This window comes from Lagenorhynchus albirostris, chromosome 10, assembly GCF_949774975.1.
Source record: "Lagenorhynchus albirostris chromosome 10, mLagAlb1.1, whole genome shotgun sequence".
NCBI lineage: Eukaryota > Metazoa > Chordata > Mammalia > Artiodactyla > Delphinidae > Lagenorhynchus > Lagenorhynchus albirostris.
In genome coordinates, this window is record NC_083104.1 from 61,514,395 (window position 1) to 61,533,186 (window position 18,792).

At 39.0% G+C, this 18,792-nt stretch overlaps 1 protein-coding gene across 4 annotated transcripts in view; it reads left to right on the forward strand.

Moving 5' to 3' along the window:
* HMGCLL1 (3-hydroxy-3-methylglutaryl-CoA lyase like 1) overlaps window positions 1-18,792 on the forward strand; it is a 137,742-nt gene that overhangs the window by 36,031 nt on the left and 82,919 nt on the right. For all 4 annotated transcript variants that reach the window (XM_060164112.1, XM_060164114.1, XM_060164116.1 and 1 more), the window contains exons 2-3: window positions 14,328-14,408; window positions 14,636-14,743. In XM_060164112.1, the coding sequence (XP_060020095.1) occupies window positions 14,328-14,408; window positions 14,636-14,743 (189 nt within the window). The remainder of the gene's footprint in view (window positions 1-14,327; window positions 14,409-14,635; window positions 14,744-18,792) is intronic.

Genomic DNA, 18,792 nt, shown 5'->3' on the forward strand with positions numbered 1-18,792 from the left:
ATTTTAAGCAAAGTAGGTCCATTTTAAAATGCTAAATGGAATAATTTTAAGCTATCCTACCTTTCAAAATATTAGAAGTACTTTCTCTGTCTTCAAATTAGCCTTAAGAAAGGCAAGAGATAAACATGGATCGGGTGTTAACCCCTCACCAAGCACTGTGGGAAATGCTTTACGTTCACACCCTCATTTAATTTTCACAGAACAAAGGGCCAAGTGCCATTTGGCTCAGAGGAGAGTCAACTTCCCACTTTAAACAGAGGAGAATGAGGACAAGTAATTCAGTGATTTTCTCAGGTCTGAGCATCAGGACAAGGTGGAGCCAGGTGGTTTTTCTCCAGGATTTTTTTGCCACCACTCTGGCTGGCTTACTACACCTTCATTTTTAAGGGACTTCTGAGATTTGCTTCAGTAGTGGTGTTAGAAACAAAACTACTAGAGTAAGTAAGGCTTTATTTTAGGAATGTCTTCACTAGAGTAACACTTTTTAAATTTGATCTCCATCCTAAAATGAACTTTCTTTTCTTTGACCAAGTTCTAGCATAGGATCTTGCATATGTTAAGTGTCCAATCAAAATTAAGTGAGTGAGTCAATGAACAAAAAATGATTGCCTGTACCTCTGATGAGTCTAATGGCTATTACAGGTACAGCACTAAGCTTGGCTTTGTCACAACTCTTTATAGCTATTATGATCTCCATTTCATAGAGGAGTGAAGGAAGTACATAGTGGTGAGAAGAACATTTCCATCACACCAGGGATGGCAAATAGATTTTTGTCTTGGGTGCTGGGTTCAATCATTGATAATAATGGATGTCTGGAGCTAGATAGTGGTCCCTACCTGGACTGTAGTATATAACTGATGGTATGTACCTGGATCGGAGATACTGCGGGAGATGGCTATACTGCAAAGCCAGGAGCCCGTACCAGGACCCATTGTGAGAAACTGCCATGTTTGATTTACTCTTTTCCACTCTGAGTCTGAAATAGAGGAGTGGTCATATTCACTCCTGACATTTTTGGCTAATACAATGTTCTATGGAGGTGGGTTTTCTATGGTATTCATCAGGCTGTTTGATGCTTTGAGTTCTGTATTGAGTATTGCAGTCATTTTTATTTTGTTTTGTTTGCTTTTGGATGCCTGCAGTAAAAAACAACCCCAAAGACCCCTAAATTACTTTTACAATTTCTTAATGCACACTGAGTAGCCTTTCATACTGTTAGAATTTTGATTAACTCTTCATTGATGTCGTGGAATGGTGTGATGTTCTGCAGAATGTCCAGATAGTTTAGACCCCTTGAAATATGCCAGATGGTAGGAGAGTTATTATAGCCCTGGGAAAATTATATAAATGTCTAATGTGGTTTGTCCCAAACAAATGGAAATTATTTATGGTCTCCTTTCCATCAGTTATAGAAAACAATGCACTATCCCGAACAGTGGCTACATACCTGTACCTGAGGCAGTGTTAATTTGTTTTTGCAAAGATAACACTACTGGCACAGAAGTTTCAATTGGGGTTGAGTTTGGTAGTCCACTGTACTGGTGATTAAAGGGGGTTTATCAGAGAGCAGGAAAGTGGTTGCTAGGGGCTAGAGGGTGGGGGAAATAAGGAGAGGTTGGTAAAGCATAGAAACTTTCAGTTATTAGATGAATACTGTCTGAAAATCTAATGTGTAATGTATAACATGGTGACTGTAGTTGGTAACACTGTGTTATGTAATGGAAATTTTCTAAGAGGGTAGAACTTAAATATTCTTACCAAAAAAAGTGAGTAAATATGTGAGGTGATGGATGTTAACTTGATGGAGGAAATCCTTTCACAATGTGTAAGTATAGCAAATCATCACAATATGTACTTTAAGTGTCTTAAAATTTTGGCAATTAAACCTCAATAAAGCTGGAAAAATAAATGGACTTATGATGGGGTCATCACGTCTGCATCCTTTTCTTTAGATACTTGAGGATGGCAATAATCTCTGCCATTTCTCCAAGATCTCACAAAATGCTTTTTTTTTTCTTTTTTCCTTTTTCTCCTTTATTTTTCTTTTTTCTTTTCTTTTCTTTCCTTTCCTTTTTTCTTTCTCTTTTCTTCTCTTTTTTCCTCTCCCCCTCCCCTGCCCCCTTTTCCTTCCTCCCTTCCTCCCTCCCTTCCATCCTGTCTTGGCTGAATGGGAGGAATGAACATTTTCAGAGGCTTCCACTTGCCCTTATGATAATGACAAAAACAACTCCCGTGATAGGTCTTATAAGGTCAAGGAATGAATGGTTCAGGATGTTCCAACTATCAAATACGTCTATTCCAACTATATATTCAGGGACTGGAAATGACCATGGGGACGTAGGGGACCAGGCCTCCATATATTATGTGGTCCTTCTACTCCCCATTCTAACAAGGGAGCATAATGACACTTTGGGTCCCGAGTATCAATGTCAACTTGGGCCCTGTGTGCAGGAGACTGTAATGTTTGGTATCCCCTTCACACAGTGTTCATTTACTCAAGTAAGTGGCTGTAGGTCCCTTTGGGAAACATTAGATGGATTACTGTAAATAGTTGCTGTAGCAGTACAGGATCTGGGAATCTGGCTTTTTCTTCAGGCAGTTGGGTTTTGGTCTGAAAATTGGCTCAGATACGGAAACCAGGCAAGGGACTTTTTATGGAGGCAGCTAACCTCAGCTAACTGGTCAACTACATCCTTGGTGTATTTCAATTGTATAGATCAGCATGCCTGGATCTGAAGACATTTCAGGCAGGATACTTCTGTTCTGGAGGCCAGTCTTGTGCACTGTAACAGTTCTATCGGTATTCCCTGATCTCTACCCGCTAGTTGCCAGCAGTGCCCAGTGATTGTGACAATCAAACGTGTCTCCAGACGTTGCCAGATGTCCTCTGTGGGGCAAAACTACCCCCAGCAGTGTGTCTTTTAATAATCTTTAAACATTGCCGCAGGTTTCCAGGGAGTGTTCATGTCAAAACTACTTCATGGATGAGAACCAACTGAAAATAACCAGCAAGGTAGCTCCCAAATCCCATTTTAGAGACTGCTTCCTCCGTTCACTTCTGGCACCAATTTCCTTAGGTCTAGTTCCCAGGAAACAGTCTCGGATAAAGATTTGCGTTCAGGAAGTTGTTGCCCTTGATTCGGTACCTGTGGGGAAGTAAGAGCTGTAGGACCAGCAGAGGGAGGCCTGAGTCCATCCCACAGGCCTCTCCTAAGGTGAGTTGTACTCCCTCAGGCAAAGGAGCTGGGCTATTATGTCCCTGCATCAACCACTCAGTGGATGATCATGGAGAGGGGACATGACTTGGGGTAAGGTGGATTTCTTTAGTTGAGGGCAATTCCTGACACAGGGCTCAGTGAAATGGCATCGGCTGCCAAACCTCTAGCTTCTGGGAATGTCTCAGTCCTGAAAGGGGTATCTGAGCAGAACGTCCATTAATAATAGAAATAAAAATTTCCAAAGATACAGACTTCACCTATCTTCACTAACATATGATAGTATCTCATCCACCTCTTATTCTGCCACCTTTAGCACACAACAGTTCATCAAATATCAAAAACTGTTTACACATCATGAGGTGTAAGGCACCACACTTTATTATTTAGATCATCTGTTTTGGTGCTAGTGTATATAACCATGCAAATACTCATGCATTCCAATTGATTTTTGCCAATCAGAAAATACATATTATGTAAGGGAGTGTTTTGATGAAGGGGCTTCATTAAGATCTGAAAAATTTTATTCAGAGTCTGAATGGATTCTGTGGATGGCTGAATAGGGTTATTGAAATTAATGCAGAGCATTATAAAGCTGAAAACTCATGGTATATCTATGACATGATTTCCTGTTTTGTTATTGTTATACAACCAACATGGCATAAATAAAAAAAGTCATGTAAAGCAATATAATGGCTTGTTAATAATAACAACCCAAATTTAAATAACTATTTAGAACAATGAATGGTGTCTTCCTAACCAAATAATAAGCCAAGCTTCCCCAGCAGAAGCATTGCTGTACCACTTGGGAGTATAAACTCTAAAACTCTGACAAAATTATATATCCCAGTAGTGTTTTTTTTACCTTTGTGGTTATAAGGTCATGCTGCTTGTATAACTAGCTTAATATAGTTAGTTGCATTTTTATTTTAAACCACTGTTTTCAGAAATTTATTCTAAAAATATTTCCATGATGAAACTTGGTATCTTATATGACATACTGCATTTTATCCTCGGAGATTCAGCCTTTCCAAAAATATCCATATATTTTCAATCAATTTTACTGCTTCTGTGTTTGCAAAAAGCAAAGTAACCTTAGTGGTTTCATAAAAATTTTATTAGTGAAGACCTTGAGGAAAAGGAAACTTCATACTTCAAGTATTTCAAGTCAAACATTTTCTTTTGATTTTCTAATTAACACTTTTATTACTATCCTAAACTTCAATTAAGTAATACTGATAATAGTCATGAAAAATCTATAGATTTTTCCATAGTTTATTTTTTTCAATTTTTAAGTTGCCTTGAATAAAGGAATAAATAATGGTATTTCTTGAAAGTAAATAATGTCAATAAAACTAGATATGCGGGGGTCTTGTGCTCTATCAATACATGGAAGTTTTTCTCTTTTGAACTTTCAAGTTTATGTTAATGATTCTATAGGATGGTTTATTGAATTCTCTCATTAAAAATTGCTATTCTTGATTTCTTCAATTTGTTTCTTCTTACATGTGCTTCATCTTACTTTTGTTTCTCTTATTCTATTACTATCTACATTTCGTAAACTGTTTACAAAATCTATTTTAATATTCTCTATTTTCAGCTCTTATACACTATCTTATTTAAAATGCAGTTTTTTTGTATTAAAACAATAATTAATGGATGATTATTAAATACATATGTATACATTTATTTATCGACACATTTAAAAATGGAATTTATTTAATTAGGAAGCGAATTATGTGGCACAGATGTTAACAGCCTTATTTTTTATTTTAATAAATAATTTTGGGTGATTTTATATTTATTTAAGTGTTCAAAAAATTTATATATTTCTAGAGGGAATTCATATTTAATCATGTTATATATCTACACTAACACTCAGTACTAATTTTCCATCTGGTGCCAAGAACAAATATTAGTACACATACATACAGAGGATTGTTCACATTTTAGAACTTGCTTTTAATCTCTGTTAAAACATTGACCAAATGCATTTAGGAATGAAGTAGTGCACATTTTCTTTCTGGCTGTCCAATAATTGCTAAAAGGTAAGTGGATACCTTCCTTTAACCTTTTGATTCAGGAAAATAAGATGTGTTGTTCATGGAGTTTGACTTAGTCGTCTATTATAAATTTATTTTCACTTGGCTACAAATAAATTCTTCTTAAACTGTCAGAGATTGCCTTTGAATTGACCTTGGGGCACAGCTATTCTGAAAGAAAGGTTTCAGATATCAGCTTTGTTGATTCAGCCCTTCATCCCAGAAAGGCACCCAGGGAGAGAACCATCTTTAGACTGCTCCAGAGAACCAAGATTCCTGTGATAATGCTTTATGTGTTTCTGACTATGTTTCATTAAAAGATAAATTAATATCTAAGAAATAACAAATAGCACAATGTGGATGGTTTACCATTACTGCAAGATGCACTATGTGCATATGTCAGATGAGATGGCAAAATGAGATTCTTTTGGAAAAGTGGAAATCTAATGCCCCCTAAAAAGTCCAATTTAATTTCAAAAGAAAATCATGCAGTTTCCTGATTCAGACATTTCATCTGTGTAGTGGGAGCATTTCATTTGGTCATTGTAGCAGTTCTCCAGGGGAATACTGGCTATGAAACAGGGTATTTCAATATCCATAAAGACTTTTTTTACACATAGAATTACTCCTCAAGAAATGAATGAGTAGAACATATAAAATTCTGTTTAGAAATTTCTACTGTGGATGGTATCATTTTCCTAGGGAAAAAGAAGTTGTGCTTGTAGAGTGAATAGTGAGGCATCATATCTGTCACCACCTGGAGGGTTGATTGTATATATAGAAGCCACCCATTATGGGAAACTATGCATATACACATATACATATGTGTATATGTATTATATAATACATAGAAAACATATATAATATAATAACATACACACACACCCCCTAAAGATTTCAGAGAAATTCCCATCAAAATATGCCTTCCATTTAATTTTATGTAAGATTGAAAAATGTGTGTTAAAGCAGCCCATTTATGTTCTGCATGAAAGAATGGTTCATTATTACTTTTTCAACCAAAGCTTTTTCAATAGTTGGTGATGTATTTAACCTCATCCTAAAGAAAACTAGAATAGGAGCCAGGGACCATAGTTAGGTAACCTTAGAAAGTCATTTAATCTCTTTTTCAGTCTGCCTACCCCACAGAGTAGCTCCACAGATGAAATGTAGATAGAAAAGTGCTTTGGAATAATAAAGCAACATATAAATGCAAGATAGTATTGCTTTGGTTGTTACCCTGTGAAAGTGAACCATTAGAAATCTGATGCCAGATGTGGGCATACATTCAGCCATGTAACTTGGCTTTTTGAAACCCTCATTCTGGATAATACACCTTTTGTTGTTCACTAGTATCATACACTACTCCACATTAAACAGGATAAAGTGAACTCAGTAACAGGGATTTTATTGCCATAAAAATAAATTTAGACCAAAAACCTGTTTAAGGATGATGGTGCTCACTTCTGCAAACTAGATTGCAATTCCTTGGAACTTATAAGTCATCAACTCTTATATATGCAATGTATAAGAACAGTGCCACGTCCCCAATGACCCCGTCCCAGAAGGTAACACACAGATCACTGTGCCACTAAAACGTAATCTTGTTATGGACAGAGATTTTTTGTGTGGTTGGATCATTTCCATATATCCAATAACTATAATAATGCTGGCTAATAAGTGTAGTATTCAATATAAATGAAAGGTTAACCTTGCTTTTCTAAATTTTAGATGTGAATTTGTTCATTCATTCAACAAACAGTGTTAATTAAGCGCTTAGTATATGTCCATCCTGAAAGTTTAAAATGAAAAATGGCAAACAGGCAGGCAAAGAAGTAATTACAGATTTATTTTAAAATAAGCCTCTACAAAGTGTTATTGGGTCATAGAAATGAAACTATGGTTGACTCTTGAACAACAGGTTCTGAACTGTGGGGTTCCACTTATATGTGGGCTTTTTTCAAAAGTAAATTCTGCAGTGCTACCTGATGGGACGTGCGGTTGGTTGAATCAGCAGGTGTGGAACCACAGGTAGGGAGGAACTGTGGAAGGGTGGGAGTTGGGTATACATGGAAGACTGACTGTAAGTTACACACAGATTTTTGACTGCACAGAGGGCTGGCGCCCTTAACCCTTGTGTTGTTCAAGGGTCAACTGTACTTAATTCTATATTGGGAGGTCAGAAAAGTCTTGAGTAGATGACAGATTGAATCTTGGTTAATGAGTAAGCATTTTGATTGAGGACAGTAATTAAGGTAATCATAGTGTTGAGAAATGATTCTTCATGGGTGTCTCACATTTCTGCATATTCTACTAGTTCCTTTGGAAATATCTTTTCAAGGTGTTTGTGTAGCAGATGGCCTTGGTTGATAGTAGGGTGTCCTTTCGAAGCAAAGGGCAGACGTGCTTGTTGCCCCTTATGAAATGGTCAGGTTCCCCAAGCACCGTCCCTACAATGCTCAGGGAACTGGTACAAGAGCTGTTGGTGCTCTGGCTACTGCTATTAAGGCGAGTAGTAAAGCCTCTTGTCTCTGATTCAAGAGCCGCATATCTTCTGCCAGCATCCAGAACACTGTGGCAGGGTTACTTATTACTTAGTATGTAGGATAAAATCTCAGCCCTTCACAGGTTTGACAGTTTTGTTGATGAAGATGGAATGTTGAGAGAGACACTTCCTGGAAAAGGAAGAATGAGGGCTTTTCAGATGGTTAAAGGGATTTGAGGGAAGTCCATGGGTATGGGTAACAAACATGCTGCCCAGATTTTAGTCAACTGAGCAACGAATGGTCCTCTGCTTTACTGTCTATTAAAGATGAGGAATTGGGAAAGATGGTTGCTGTCTGATTTCAGGGAAGTAGGTTCAGAGGCCGAGTGGTGCCCTGGTTGTCCTAACTCTTCTCAGAGATGGGAAACTTCCTTGGAGATTTACTGGTCAGCCTCAGGTCCATCCATTGTGAAAAGTAGCACTAAGATGAGTCCTGGGTGGGCTGAAGGTTCTTTTCTCTCTGTCCATCAATAATTACTAGGAGTTGGGCTTCCCTGGTGGTGCAGTGGTTGAGAGTCCGCCTGCCGATGCAGGGGACACGGGTTCGTGCCCCGGTCCGGGAAGATCCCACATGCAGTGGAGCGGCTGTGCCCGTGAGCCATGGCCGCTGAGTCTGTGCGTCCGGAGCCTGTGCTCCACAACGGGAGAGGCCACAAAAGTGAGAGGCCCACATACCAAAAAAAAAAAAAAAAAAAAAAAAATTACTGGGAGTGCAGAAGGAAGAAATTTGGCCAACATTATTGGAAGAAGCCAGGTGAATCATAAGAACTTTGATTGGTTGAGTTGGGAGGAGATAGGATGGGATAATTAATGCTTCTAATAAGGAATAACAGTAGCTGGACCTTCTTAGCCCATACAGCAGTCTGTCCTCTGTAACTAAATACAACTAGAGATGGCAGCAAAAGGTCTGCTGTGAGTCTTGGCTGCTATACAGAAACTTTGGGGAGATTTCACTGGGATGGACAAACTCCTATGTGAGGAGCCATAGATGAGTCATTGACTAGTTTGTGGGGTACTCCTGCCCCAGGTTATGTATAAGGTGCTGAAAAGCAACCCACTAGAGAATGAGAAAGGACCCAAAGAATTGTAGATGAGTTTCAGAGTCACCCTTGCTACCTTGCAAGACTCCCTTAGTCCTTGTATTGTAACTGGATGAAGACTTAAGAGATGGTATGTTGACAGTGGAGCATCTACAAGTTTAGCCCTAGACAGCCAGAGGGAAAAAAACAGTGATCCTGCTGGAAACCAACACAGCTATGGAAGCTAAGGCCAGGGGTTCCCAAGGTTAAAATAGATGGCATCAGGAATGATGATTTTTGCTGCCTGATACAGGGCTTTGTGTGGACCAAAGACATTGCAAGTTCATTGGATTGAGGCAGTGGGCAGCTGTTGTGCTGATTGCTCCCTTCTGCATCCCCTCATCTTTCCCAACCTTCCTCCTTCAGCTATTTAAGGAAAAAAATGATTACTGGTGCATGGAGATCATCCATCTGAGTGTGCTGGGGAATGGTGGGGAGAGCAAGGACTCTAACCTTCCTGGTTCTGTCCGATAAAGCCATCCAAGTCACCATCCTATCAGTCCCATGGGGGTGGGAGTCCTGATTCAATTGATGGGGTTGGGCAGTGTTCTCAGTGGGAAAGGGGACCTGACGCAGCCTTGTGGGTGGGGCCTTCATGGCCAGTACACTGGCCTGTTGTTGCTTGCATGTCTGAATGTATAGTAAAAACTGATGTGTGTTGTGATTGTAATTCTCTGTCCCATAAGTGCCAGAGGGTATCATCTCAATGGGAAGAGCTGTATGTAGTGAAGTGAACATAACTTTGGGGGTCCCCAAATCCTCCTGACCTCTTTGATCTCTAAGTCTCTGTGACTGGTGATTTTGCAAATTTGAGCTTCTGTCAGTCAGGCAGCCTCTACCTGGTGGCACTTTGGGGGGTTGTGGATCCCTTACTGCCATGACACAGCCATCCAAGTCTCTTTTAAAAATCAGCTGTTGGCTTGCCTTGGAGCTCTTTTTGAAACTGGACACCTGAGTTAGGGAGGCCGTTGTGACTCTCTGGCCCCTATTTCCATTTTGGGGGGTCAACTTGGAGTCAATGACTAACGAGGTTGGACATTTTCAACAGGCCACACTAATCAAGTGGAAATTGTATATTCGAGAAAGTGGTTGGCCTGTCCCCAGTGCAATCTCAGCTTTACCCACAAAAAGTAACCCTTGCCCTCTGTTGCCTGTTCCACTGCCTGGAACAAAGCTACCGGCTCAGTGGGGGCCCTTCTCTTCACAGTGCTTTTCTTAGCCTGGTTGGATGATGTTTTGGCCGAACTGAAATCTGATGATGACCACTGGGCTCCTGCAGTTGTAAAACCTCTCCAGCCGCCATGCAGAACTGAAAGGGGATGTGATTGCTCTACTTGCCCAACAGAACTTGAGGCCGTTGCCATGTTTTTATTGACTCTTGGGTTGGGGTCATTGGCCTAGCTTATTTGTCTGCCATTTGGGAAACTGTAGACTAAGATGTTAAAGACACCTTTTGGGGGAGGCTATGAATTATGGCAATAAATTATGGCTGCTGGTGGATCATCTGAAGCCCATACTCTGATGAGACACACTGGAATCACACTGCAGATCAAGCCTCCATCACCTATATTGTCACTGTTGCTGCCTGGATAAATCATAGCATTGAACATGGTAACACATCCACCATCATAAAATAGGCACAAAGTAAACAAAGCTGAGCTTCTGATGCAGAGGCCACTACAGTATAGGATTCGTTCTGCTGGTTGGATCCAGGACCCTGGGGAGGAGTGGCATGGCAGAAGTCAATATTGCAGGTTGGCCTTCTCCTGCTCCTTGAAGGTCTGTTGAGAGTAGCCTTAATTAAATGTTTTCTGAGATAAAAATGAGCGGATTTGGTTCCAGCCTCTGTTAGTTAATCAGAGGGGCCAACAGAGTGATTTACTAGTGGGAAAATTTGCCATAAACCAGGATGGTGTAAAAATGAAGAGTGGATATTATTGGGAAATAATTCTGCATAAGTTTATTGTATTTCTTGCAAGCAGAGGCATAATTACCTTTGTTCCAGACTCTCTTTTCAAGGATTTTTTTAATGCAAAATAGTTTTGAATGATAGAACTAGTGTCTCCTTCTGGAGCCAAGGGGAAGTGTCTTTCTCTCAGATCAAAGGCAGGCATACTCATGGTCAAGCATGATAAACACCGTGTATATGTCACCAAGGAACGATATGCGTACTGCCCATTAGCAAAGGTTCAAGGTTCCTGTGCTTGGGGTTCCTTTCCTGTAATGTAACCCATTGTCTGGGCAAGCATTGTATGGTCCCCTTTTTCTCCTGGGAGTTGGGGCTTGGGGAACCAGCACAAATCCTGATTTTCTAGCTACTGCTGTTGCTGTGAGTGATAAGCCTTTTTTTCCTTCTCTGACCAATGAGTCTTGTGCCTTCCACCAGCATCCATGGCAGGCTCACTTGTTAGCTTGGAAGTAGGGTAAAATTTCAGACCCTTCATAATTTTTCACAATTAGGAGCTATAAAAGATATACCTATACCCTCAATGGTGTAAGAGAGTTGACATCTATTTTCATCTCTATGAGGGACAAAATAATTGTTTCTTATAGGCATGGAATTCTTATTAAAGCAGTGATTCTGGTGTAGGTTCCTTCAATTTTTTTTTTTTTTATCTTTATCAGCTTCCAAGTCTGCCATACTCATCTGCATCAAGCTGGCTAGAGGGGAAAGAGCATTGAGACATGTGCATGGGATATTTTCATGGGCCAAGCCTAAAAGCGGTACATAGCATTCACATTGATGTTCCATCAACTGGAACTTGTTCAAACGTAACTCTTAGAGGAGAAATGAGGTCCAGTCCTTTGTCTGTGAAGAAGAGAAATGGTTTTGGTGGAAAATTTTCCCCACAGATAGAAACTATTTCCAACCAATAGCAACTTCATGTCTACAGTCATGAAAGTGAGCAGGACATGACTTTAGCATGACTAAAATCACAGGATGCATGAAGTAGAGTGTGGTAGAAGGTGAGAGGCTAGTCAGGAATCATCTTTTACCTTAGGTTGATAGATCTCTCCAAAGGTGACTGGTACATTCTGAAGCATTTTAATCATGGAAAAACAAAATTAGGGAGAATACTTAGGAAGCTACAGCAATAGACTAAGTAGAAAAGGAAGACAATTTAAATACAGCCAGTGACAAAAGAGATTCACTAATACAATCAACAAACAATTATTAAGTGCAAGCTAAGTGTTGGGTGTTGGGTATATGCCAAAATAGAACCAGTAATAAAAATACCAATTAGGTACCAATTAGATATAAGTGGTAAGAGAGATGGAATCGGATAGTAGGTGGTGGGAGAATATCTGAGGAGAGGAATGAGGCAGAGAAATCATGAGATCAGTTTTGCATCATTGAAAATTATGTGCTTCTACAACATTTAGGTGGATTTGCTCAGTAGGCATTGCATTATTTATGTAAAGCTGAAGTTGCTTAGAAACGTCAATACAGAGATAGTAATGCCCAGAATGACACTGAAAATACCAAGATAGGGCTCTCACATCACACATACTCAACAATTATGTATTGACTTTATTTATATATTTATTTATATGCTGTTTAAAGGGAAACTTGTTACTCTTTGAACTTACTGAACACATTATAACTTTTTTCTGATTTCTTGGGTATTCAGATAGAGGGAATACAGATCCATGACTAGAAGACAAAATGAGAGTGTTAGATTCAAGAAGAAATGTAAAATAATATCAAGTATGCATATATTCTGCTTTGACTTAAATGGCTATAATTAGTGGGAGATTACACTTTAATTTCTTCAGATTGTTACTTCTGCCAGCTATACCAGTGATGCGAAGGAAGGTCCCAAGCTCTTTAATTGTACTCAGCATATTGTTATTACCTTAAAAAACACTATGTTCCTTTTTTGGGGTTAAACACTGCTGTTTAATAAAGTAGTATTCTTCATCCATGTATACTCCAAGCTAATTGCTCCAAGCTAATTAGCTAATTGCTAATTGAAAATGAGTTTCAGGAAACAATCAGCGATAATGAGACCACATGGCTTAAGATTGCCTAGTTTTGTTTTTGTTTTTTCATCCCTGCAATTTTAGGACTGGAGGTAATAAGAAAGAGGAGTGAGCTTCTCTTTTTTACTCTGCCTTCCCATGCCATCCCTCTATCTTATTGCCTGGTTGAAACGATGGCCACCCTGTAAATAATGCATGATTTCATGATTGTCATCCAAAACTGAGCCTAAAGCTGAGGGACCCCATGTGTCCTCGCTCAAACCTCCACCCTCCCAACTGCATGCATCACAGCCTGCTCAGGAGATGCAGAGATTAGAATTCTTTTCCTTCTCAGTTAATTTTTCCTTATTGAATTGCCTGATTTCATGGAAATTGTGGAGGGTGGTATGTAAACATTGTAACAGGGATCATCTGGGTTCCTTTGCTGAGTTAATTAACACAGAATGCTAATAAAACCAGGTAACAGCTATGGACCCTAGAAAGGGCAGGGAGCATTGTGCTGTGTGATGGAAACAATCTGGGTTGTGCATCTAAAATAGCCACTTTATCGGTGTATGCCTGTGATTATTACAAGGACAGAGTGAGACAATGCAAACTGGTCAGCCCAGAGTCATCATCCTTTATGAAAGGCAAGACAAAAAAATAACTTTGAAGTACAGGTCATGCTGATCTGGGTCAGTTCCATCAGCTATCCATTAGAAGACCTTGATGATTGGTTACCCACACTTAACTGGGCTCAGAGATACCAGGAGGTTATGTTTGTCCAGTCTGGAAAGATGTAGCCTACTGCCGATTTTAACTGCAATATGAAGTTGAGAAAGTCAGTTTCCATTTTTCCTGTTTCAAACTAGTGTCCTTCTAAACATGATGTGACCATAATACTTAGTTTAGGAACAGAGGGGAATATCAAGGATTAGGTCCTCCTGGGGGGAGTTTGCCCTTTAGGAAGCTGCGTTTAGGTGCTGGTTGTGCTGTGTGACACAGACAAGAAATAAACAACACATCTTATTCTCTGACACAGGCCAGAAAACTGAATTCACACTTGGCAAGTTCAGGGTATGGCAGCTGGATGATTGTGGCTGGTAGAAGTCTGTTAATACAAAGATCTAATTTCTTAATGAACTCTAACAATGGTACGTTTATCATCACGCATAGAATTACTCAGCAGATTGTCTCTTTAGATCCTGAGTAAGTCACCTTCTCCGCAGTTTTATCTTTGAAATTCATCTTTTGGATTTTAATCATAATTAGACTGAATATCACTGGGTTGTAAAAAAAAAAATGACCTCATGTTGCTAATAACATAAACTTGGTATTTGGATTATATCATTATATCAATTTCTTACCTTTCTTAACTTTCCAGGCTGAGAACTTAATCCAACAAAGTGAAATTGTTTGACTTTTCAAGTAAACAAGTTTGATGATCTGTTATCTCTTTTTCTTGTCTTGTATTTTTAATTTTAGGAATCATCCCAGCCATCTGGACTCCCTGAATATGTGAAAATAGTAGAAGTTGGACCTAGAGATGGATTGCAGAATGAAAAGGTAACTTGATATTAATTTTACATAGTTTTTAAAAAATGCTAAATCTAAATATTTATTGAGTCTAAAGACATATGGATTTCATATGTTAGATGATTACATTTGTTCTTAGTTGCTACTTGAATTTATAAATCTTAAATAGTATTTGCTTTCAGTTAGGAATTAATTTTCTGTTTATGCTTCAATAAATAACTTATGCAAATTACTTATAATTCTTAATGTTTTCTTAGATTATAGTTCCTACAGATATAAAAATTGAATTTATCAATCAACTTTCCCAAACTGGCTTGCCTGTAATAGAAGTGACAAGCTTTGTGTCTTCCCGATGGATACCACAGGTATGCAAATCCATAATTCCTTAACTAGATTCTTAATTCAACATTGACAAGATTTAGTGAACAGTGTGATATACATTGTGATATTAGCCTGATATATTTTGTAAGAGCATAGCAAATTAGTAATTATTAGCCCATGCATTAAGATACAATTAAAGAAAAACCTCTTTAATGAAATATATAAATTAAGTCCTAAAAAGTTATTTGGACTTAGTTGTTAAAAAGTTATTTTGGGGCTTCCCTGGTGGCTCAGTGGTTGAGAGTCCACCTGCCGATGCAGGGGACGCGGGTTCGTGCCCGGTTCCGGGAAGATCCCACATGCAGCGGAGCGGCTGGGCCCGTGAGCCATGGCCGCTGAGCCTGCGCGTCTGGAGCCTGTGCTCCACAATGGGAGAGGCCACAACAGTGAGAGGCCCGCGTACCGCAAAAACAAAAAACAAAAAACAAACAAAAAAGTTATTTGGAACTCCATCCTAAACCTGCAAGAGTGTATGGTCTGATATAATGAGTAGAGGCTAAGACTCTTAATAGCAGTTTAGGGTCCTGTCCTCCATTTAACATTTTACTGACTTTATGAGTGATCTGAGTATCTCCAGGTGATTTATCTTTTTTGTCTGTTACAAGGAAGTAATGCTGAGTGTTGCCTGATACCTTCCCCATTATAATCCTATTTTAAGCAGTGAGAAATGTAGACATGCTCTCTTTTTTTAATGCTTATATTTGCTAGAGGGTTTTATATATTCATATATATTGATGAAAATATATGTATTCATCAAAGACAAGGCAAAGGTAGTCATCCAGAATCTTCTCTTGAAGAGGATAGAGCCTTATCCAGAGTTGTCTGGCATATGGCAGCAATCAGTACTTCTGAGACTTGGCCCTGATCTTTGAAACGTGATTAATAATTAGCAAACAGTGACACCCCCCCCCACTCCTTTCCCAATCCAATTCTCATTCCCTGGATCCCTGGATTCCTTGGACCCTGTTCTCATTCCTTGGATCTTTCAGTCTCTGCCCAGCACTTAACTTCACTGATTACTTCTTCATCTGATTCCCTTGGTTTCCTCTATAATCCTCCTTCACTTATCCCCCTCCATTGCTCTTTTTGTCACCTCTGACAATCATTTCCCCACCACCAAGTTTAAGGTTCCCTTGAGATTCTTTAGTAATTTTCTCTGCCTGTGCTTTCCTCTTTGCCAACCCTTCCAAAATCAAAAGTTGCTTCTGAGCGGATGACAATTCTATATTTCCAGTCCTGTCCTTTCTGATAAGTTTCAGCCAGACGTGCCATTAGCACCTGAAACTCAGCAGGTTCAAAGTCAGACTCATCATTGTTGATCCTACTTTTTGCTCATAGCCTAACTGTTCCTTAGGGAATCTTGAATTTGAATTCTCAAAAGTCTTTTATATCTGGTCAGTTACTGACCAGTTACTGGTCAGTTACAAAAATTCTTCCTCCTCAGGAGAGCCTATTCCTGAGTCTCTTCTCTTCAATCCCATGGATGTATTAGTAATCCATACACTTATGGAATAATTATTGAGATAGTCCCTTCAATGAGATTCCTAAGCACTGTTTCTCCCTTCCTTATGTATTTTGCCTATTGCTTCTAAGATAATCTCCCAGAAATACTAGCCTCCCCAAACTCACAACCTCAGTTCTTTAGAACCTTCCTTCTCCCTGTTAAAAAAGTCTGGAAACCTGGCCTGGGGTCCAAGGTCTCTTTACCTGGCCCTACATCCTTTTGCAGAAGCTCCTGGCAAGCCAAACTGCCTCTTGTTCCTCCTTACATCCTGACTCTGTAGCTATACAGCACTTTTTCTATATTCATTTATGTACATCTCAGTTTCTACACTGCCCTGCAGTTATAGCAAGATGGTGTATGAAGGCTTAAAACATTAAAGCCCTTTTAATTACAAGGTGTTGGAAACAACAGAAACCACAAAAGGATTAATAGTATTAGTAATACATCACTTTTCACAGAGTCAGTATTCAAATATCAGGGCTACTTTGATTCCTCCTCAAAACAAACTACCACTTTTCTTCATCCCAGTTGCCACTGTATATAATCCTATATATTTTTTATAAATATTGTTTGATGATCTGCTTCCCAGACTCTGAGAGTTATGGAGGTAGTGACCGTGTCTCTCTTGTTCATCACTTGTATCCCCAGTGCTTGGTGCAGTAAGTAGGTGCTCAATAAATATCGTGACATGAATAATGAATCCATCAGCCTGAAACCATAATAACATGGCTCAATTTTCTGGCATGGACAAGTGACTCTTACTTTTTGATCATGTATTTGGTCTTGTGTTACGAAGGCCACAAATATTTTCCTTAGGAAGACACAAACAGCTTGATGAGACTAGACATATTTCTTTGACTTGTCATTTTGTAAAATGTGAGCTATTATTATTTTACTAGCTGTCATGTGAGACCCTTTATCATCTTTAAGTCTTCATGACATTGCCTCTTTATTTGATTTAGTTAATGCTCTTTTCACATATTTGATTATTGTTGGAGAGAAACTGGATACGCTGGTGTAATTTCAGAGTAAAGTTTAGGAAGGAGGACAGGTAACATTAATGATGACCAGCCAAAGTTATATTTCAGATTTTATATTTTCCTAGTCCTTTTCAAGATACTTTTATTTCCCAATGGTTTTGTGAAGCTGCCTACAAAATACGCCTCTTTACCACAGTGATGCTCAGGAAATTCTCTTATTCCACAGTAGTGGAATTGTTTGATGGATTCAGTCTGATCTAGGACACACCCTGGGACATTTCAAAGGACGAGACTAGAGCCCCTTGCAGAGAGCCACTCTTCTCCTTGAACAGCTACTTAAAAGAAAAAAAGGACAAAACAAAGGGAAGGCCGTCCCTCTGTGAGCAGTAATAGGAAAATGCCTTCTGGCCTCACAGGAAGTAGATACATTTGATGGGACTATAAAATAACATGATTCATTGACTTAATCTATTGAGATGTAATGAACTCGGCCTAGGCTCAAAGTATTATTGAATAACTGACGGAATTCCCCACAAGCTCGTGAGGACAGCTGTGGCAGGGCAGAGGTACCTCTGTTCTGTGTTCTGTCTACACTCTGTCTGGAGCTGGAGTAAGTGACTTAACCTCCTTGAACCTTGGGAATCCCAGCAATGAAGCCTGCAGCCTGGGAGGGTTTAGGGCAATAAAGCCCATGAATGGGTCCCTGTCTGTGGATGCCCAGAGTCCAGGGCACCTGGCCCCAACCAGGCTCATCAGCGTTATCTGAGCGTATGCCTGACCGACAGACAACTGACTGACTTATTCCGGGTTCCATGCAGGTCAGTTACCTTCTCTGGGATAAACAGCCTTTTTCTTAAAAATTGAAGTATGTGTTTAGTTTAAATATTGGCTCGGAAAAAAAAGAAAATAAAGGTACTCATCCTTCAAATACTAAGGAATATGTTATATATTTCACTTTTAATACTCATCTGGTTACATGCATTCCAAGTCAAAAAAAAAAAAAGAAAAAGGAGTGTTTTAAATAAATCACATATCTAAAAGAGCAGTGTGCCTGGATCAAAGATAATATCAAATTGAACTTCCAAAGTTATACTGGTCACATATTACATAGCACATCAAGGGTTTTTCAAAGAACAGTCTTGAGAGCATCCCATGTTTTACAATTTGTTTTTCTATAGTGGTGTTTGGATTCTAGATTTCACTGAGCTTGCCTGAGTGAGCCTTTTCTATTGTTGTGGTTGGAGGTTATCTCATTATGTAACTACCAATTTCATTGTTCTGTTGCTAACGAAAAAGGCCTTAAATCAACAGAACTAACTCATAATGGTAATTTGAACTTTTATATTATAACCTCTCATTTTTTTAAAAAAAATAATTTATTTTTTATTGAAGTATTGTTGATTTACAACGTTGTATTATTTTCAGGTGGACAGCAAAGTGATTCAGTTATACATAAACGTATTCTTTTCCACGTTCTATGACCTCTCATTTTTTGAGAAAATGTCATGACACCAGGCTCGTCTAGCTCAGAATAATGTCTGAGATTTGT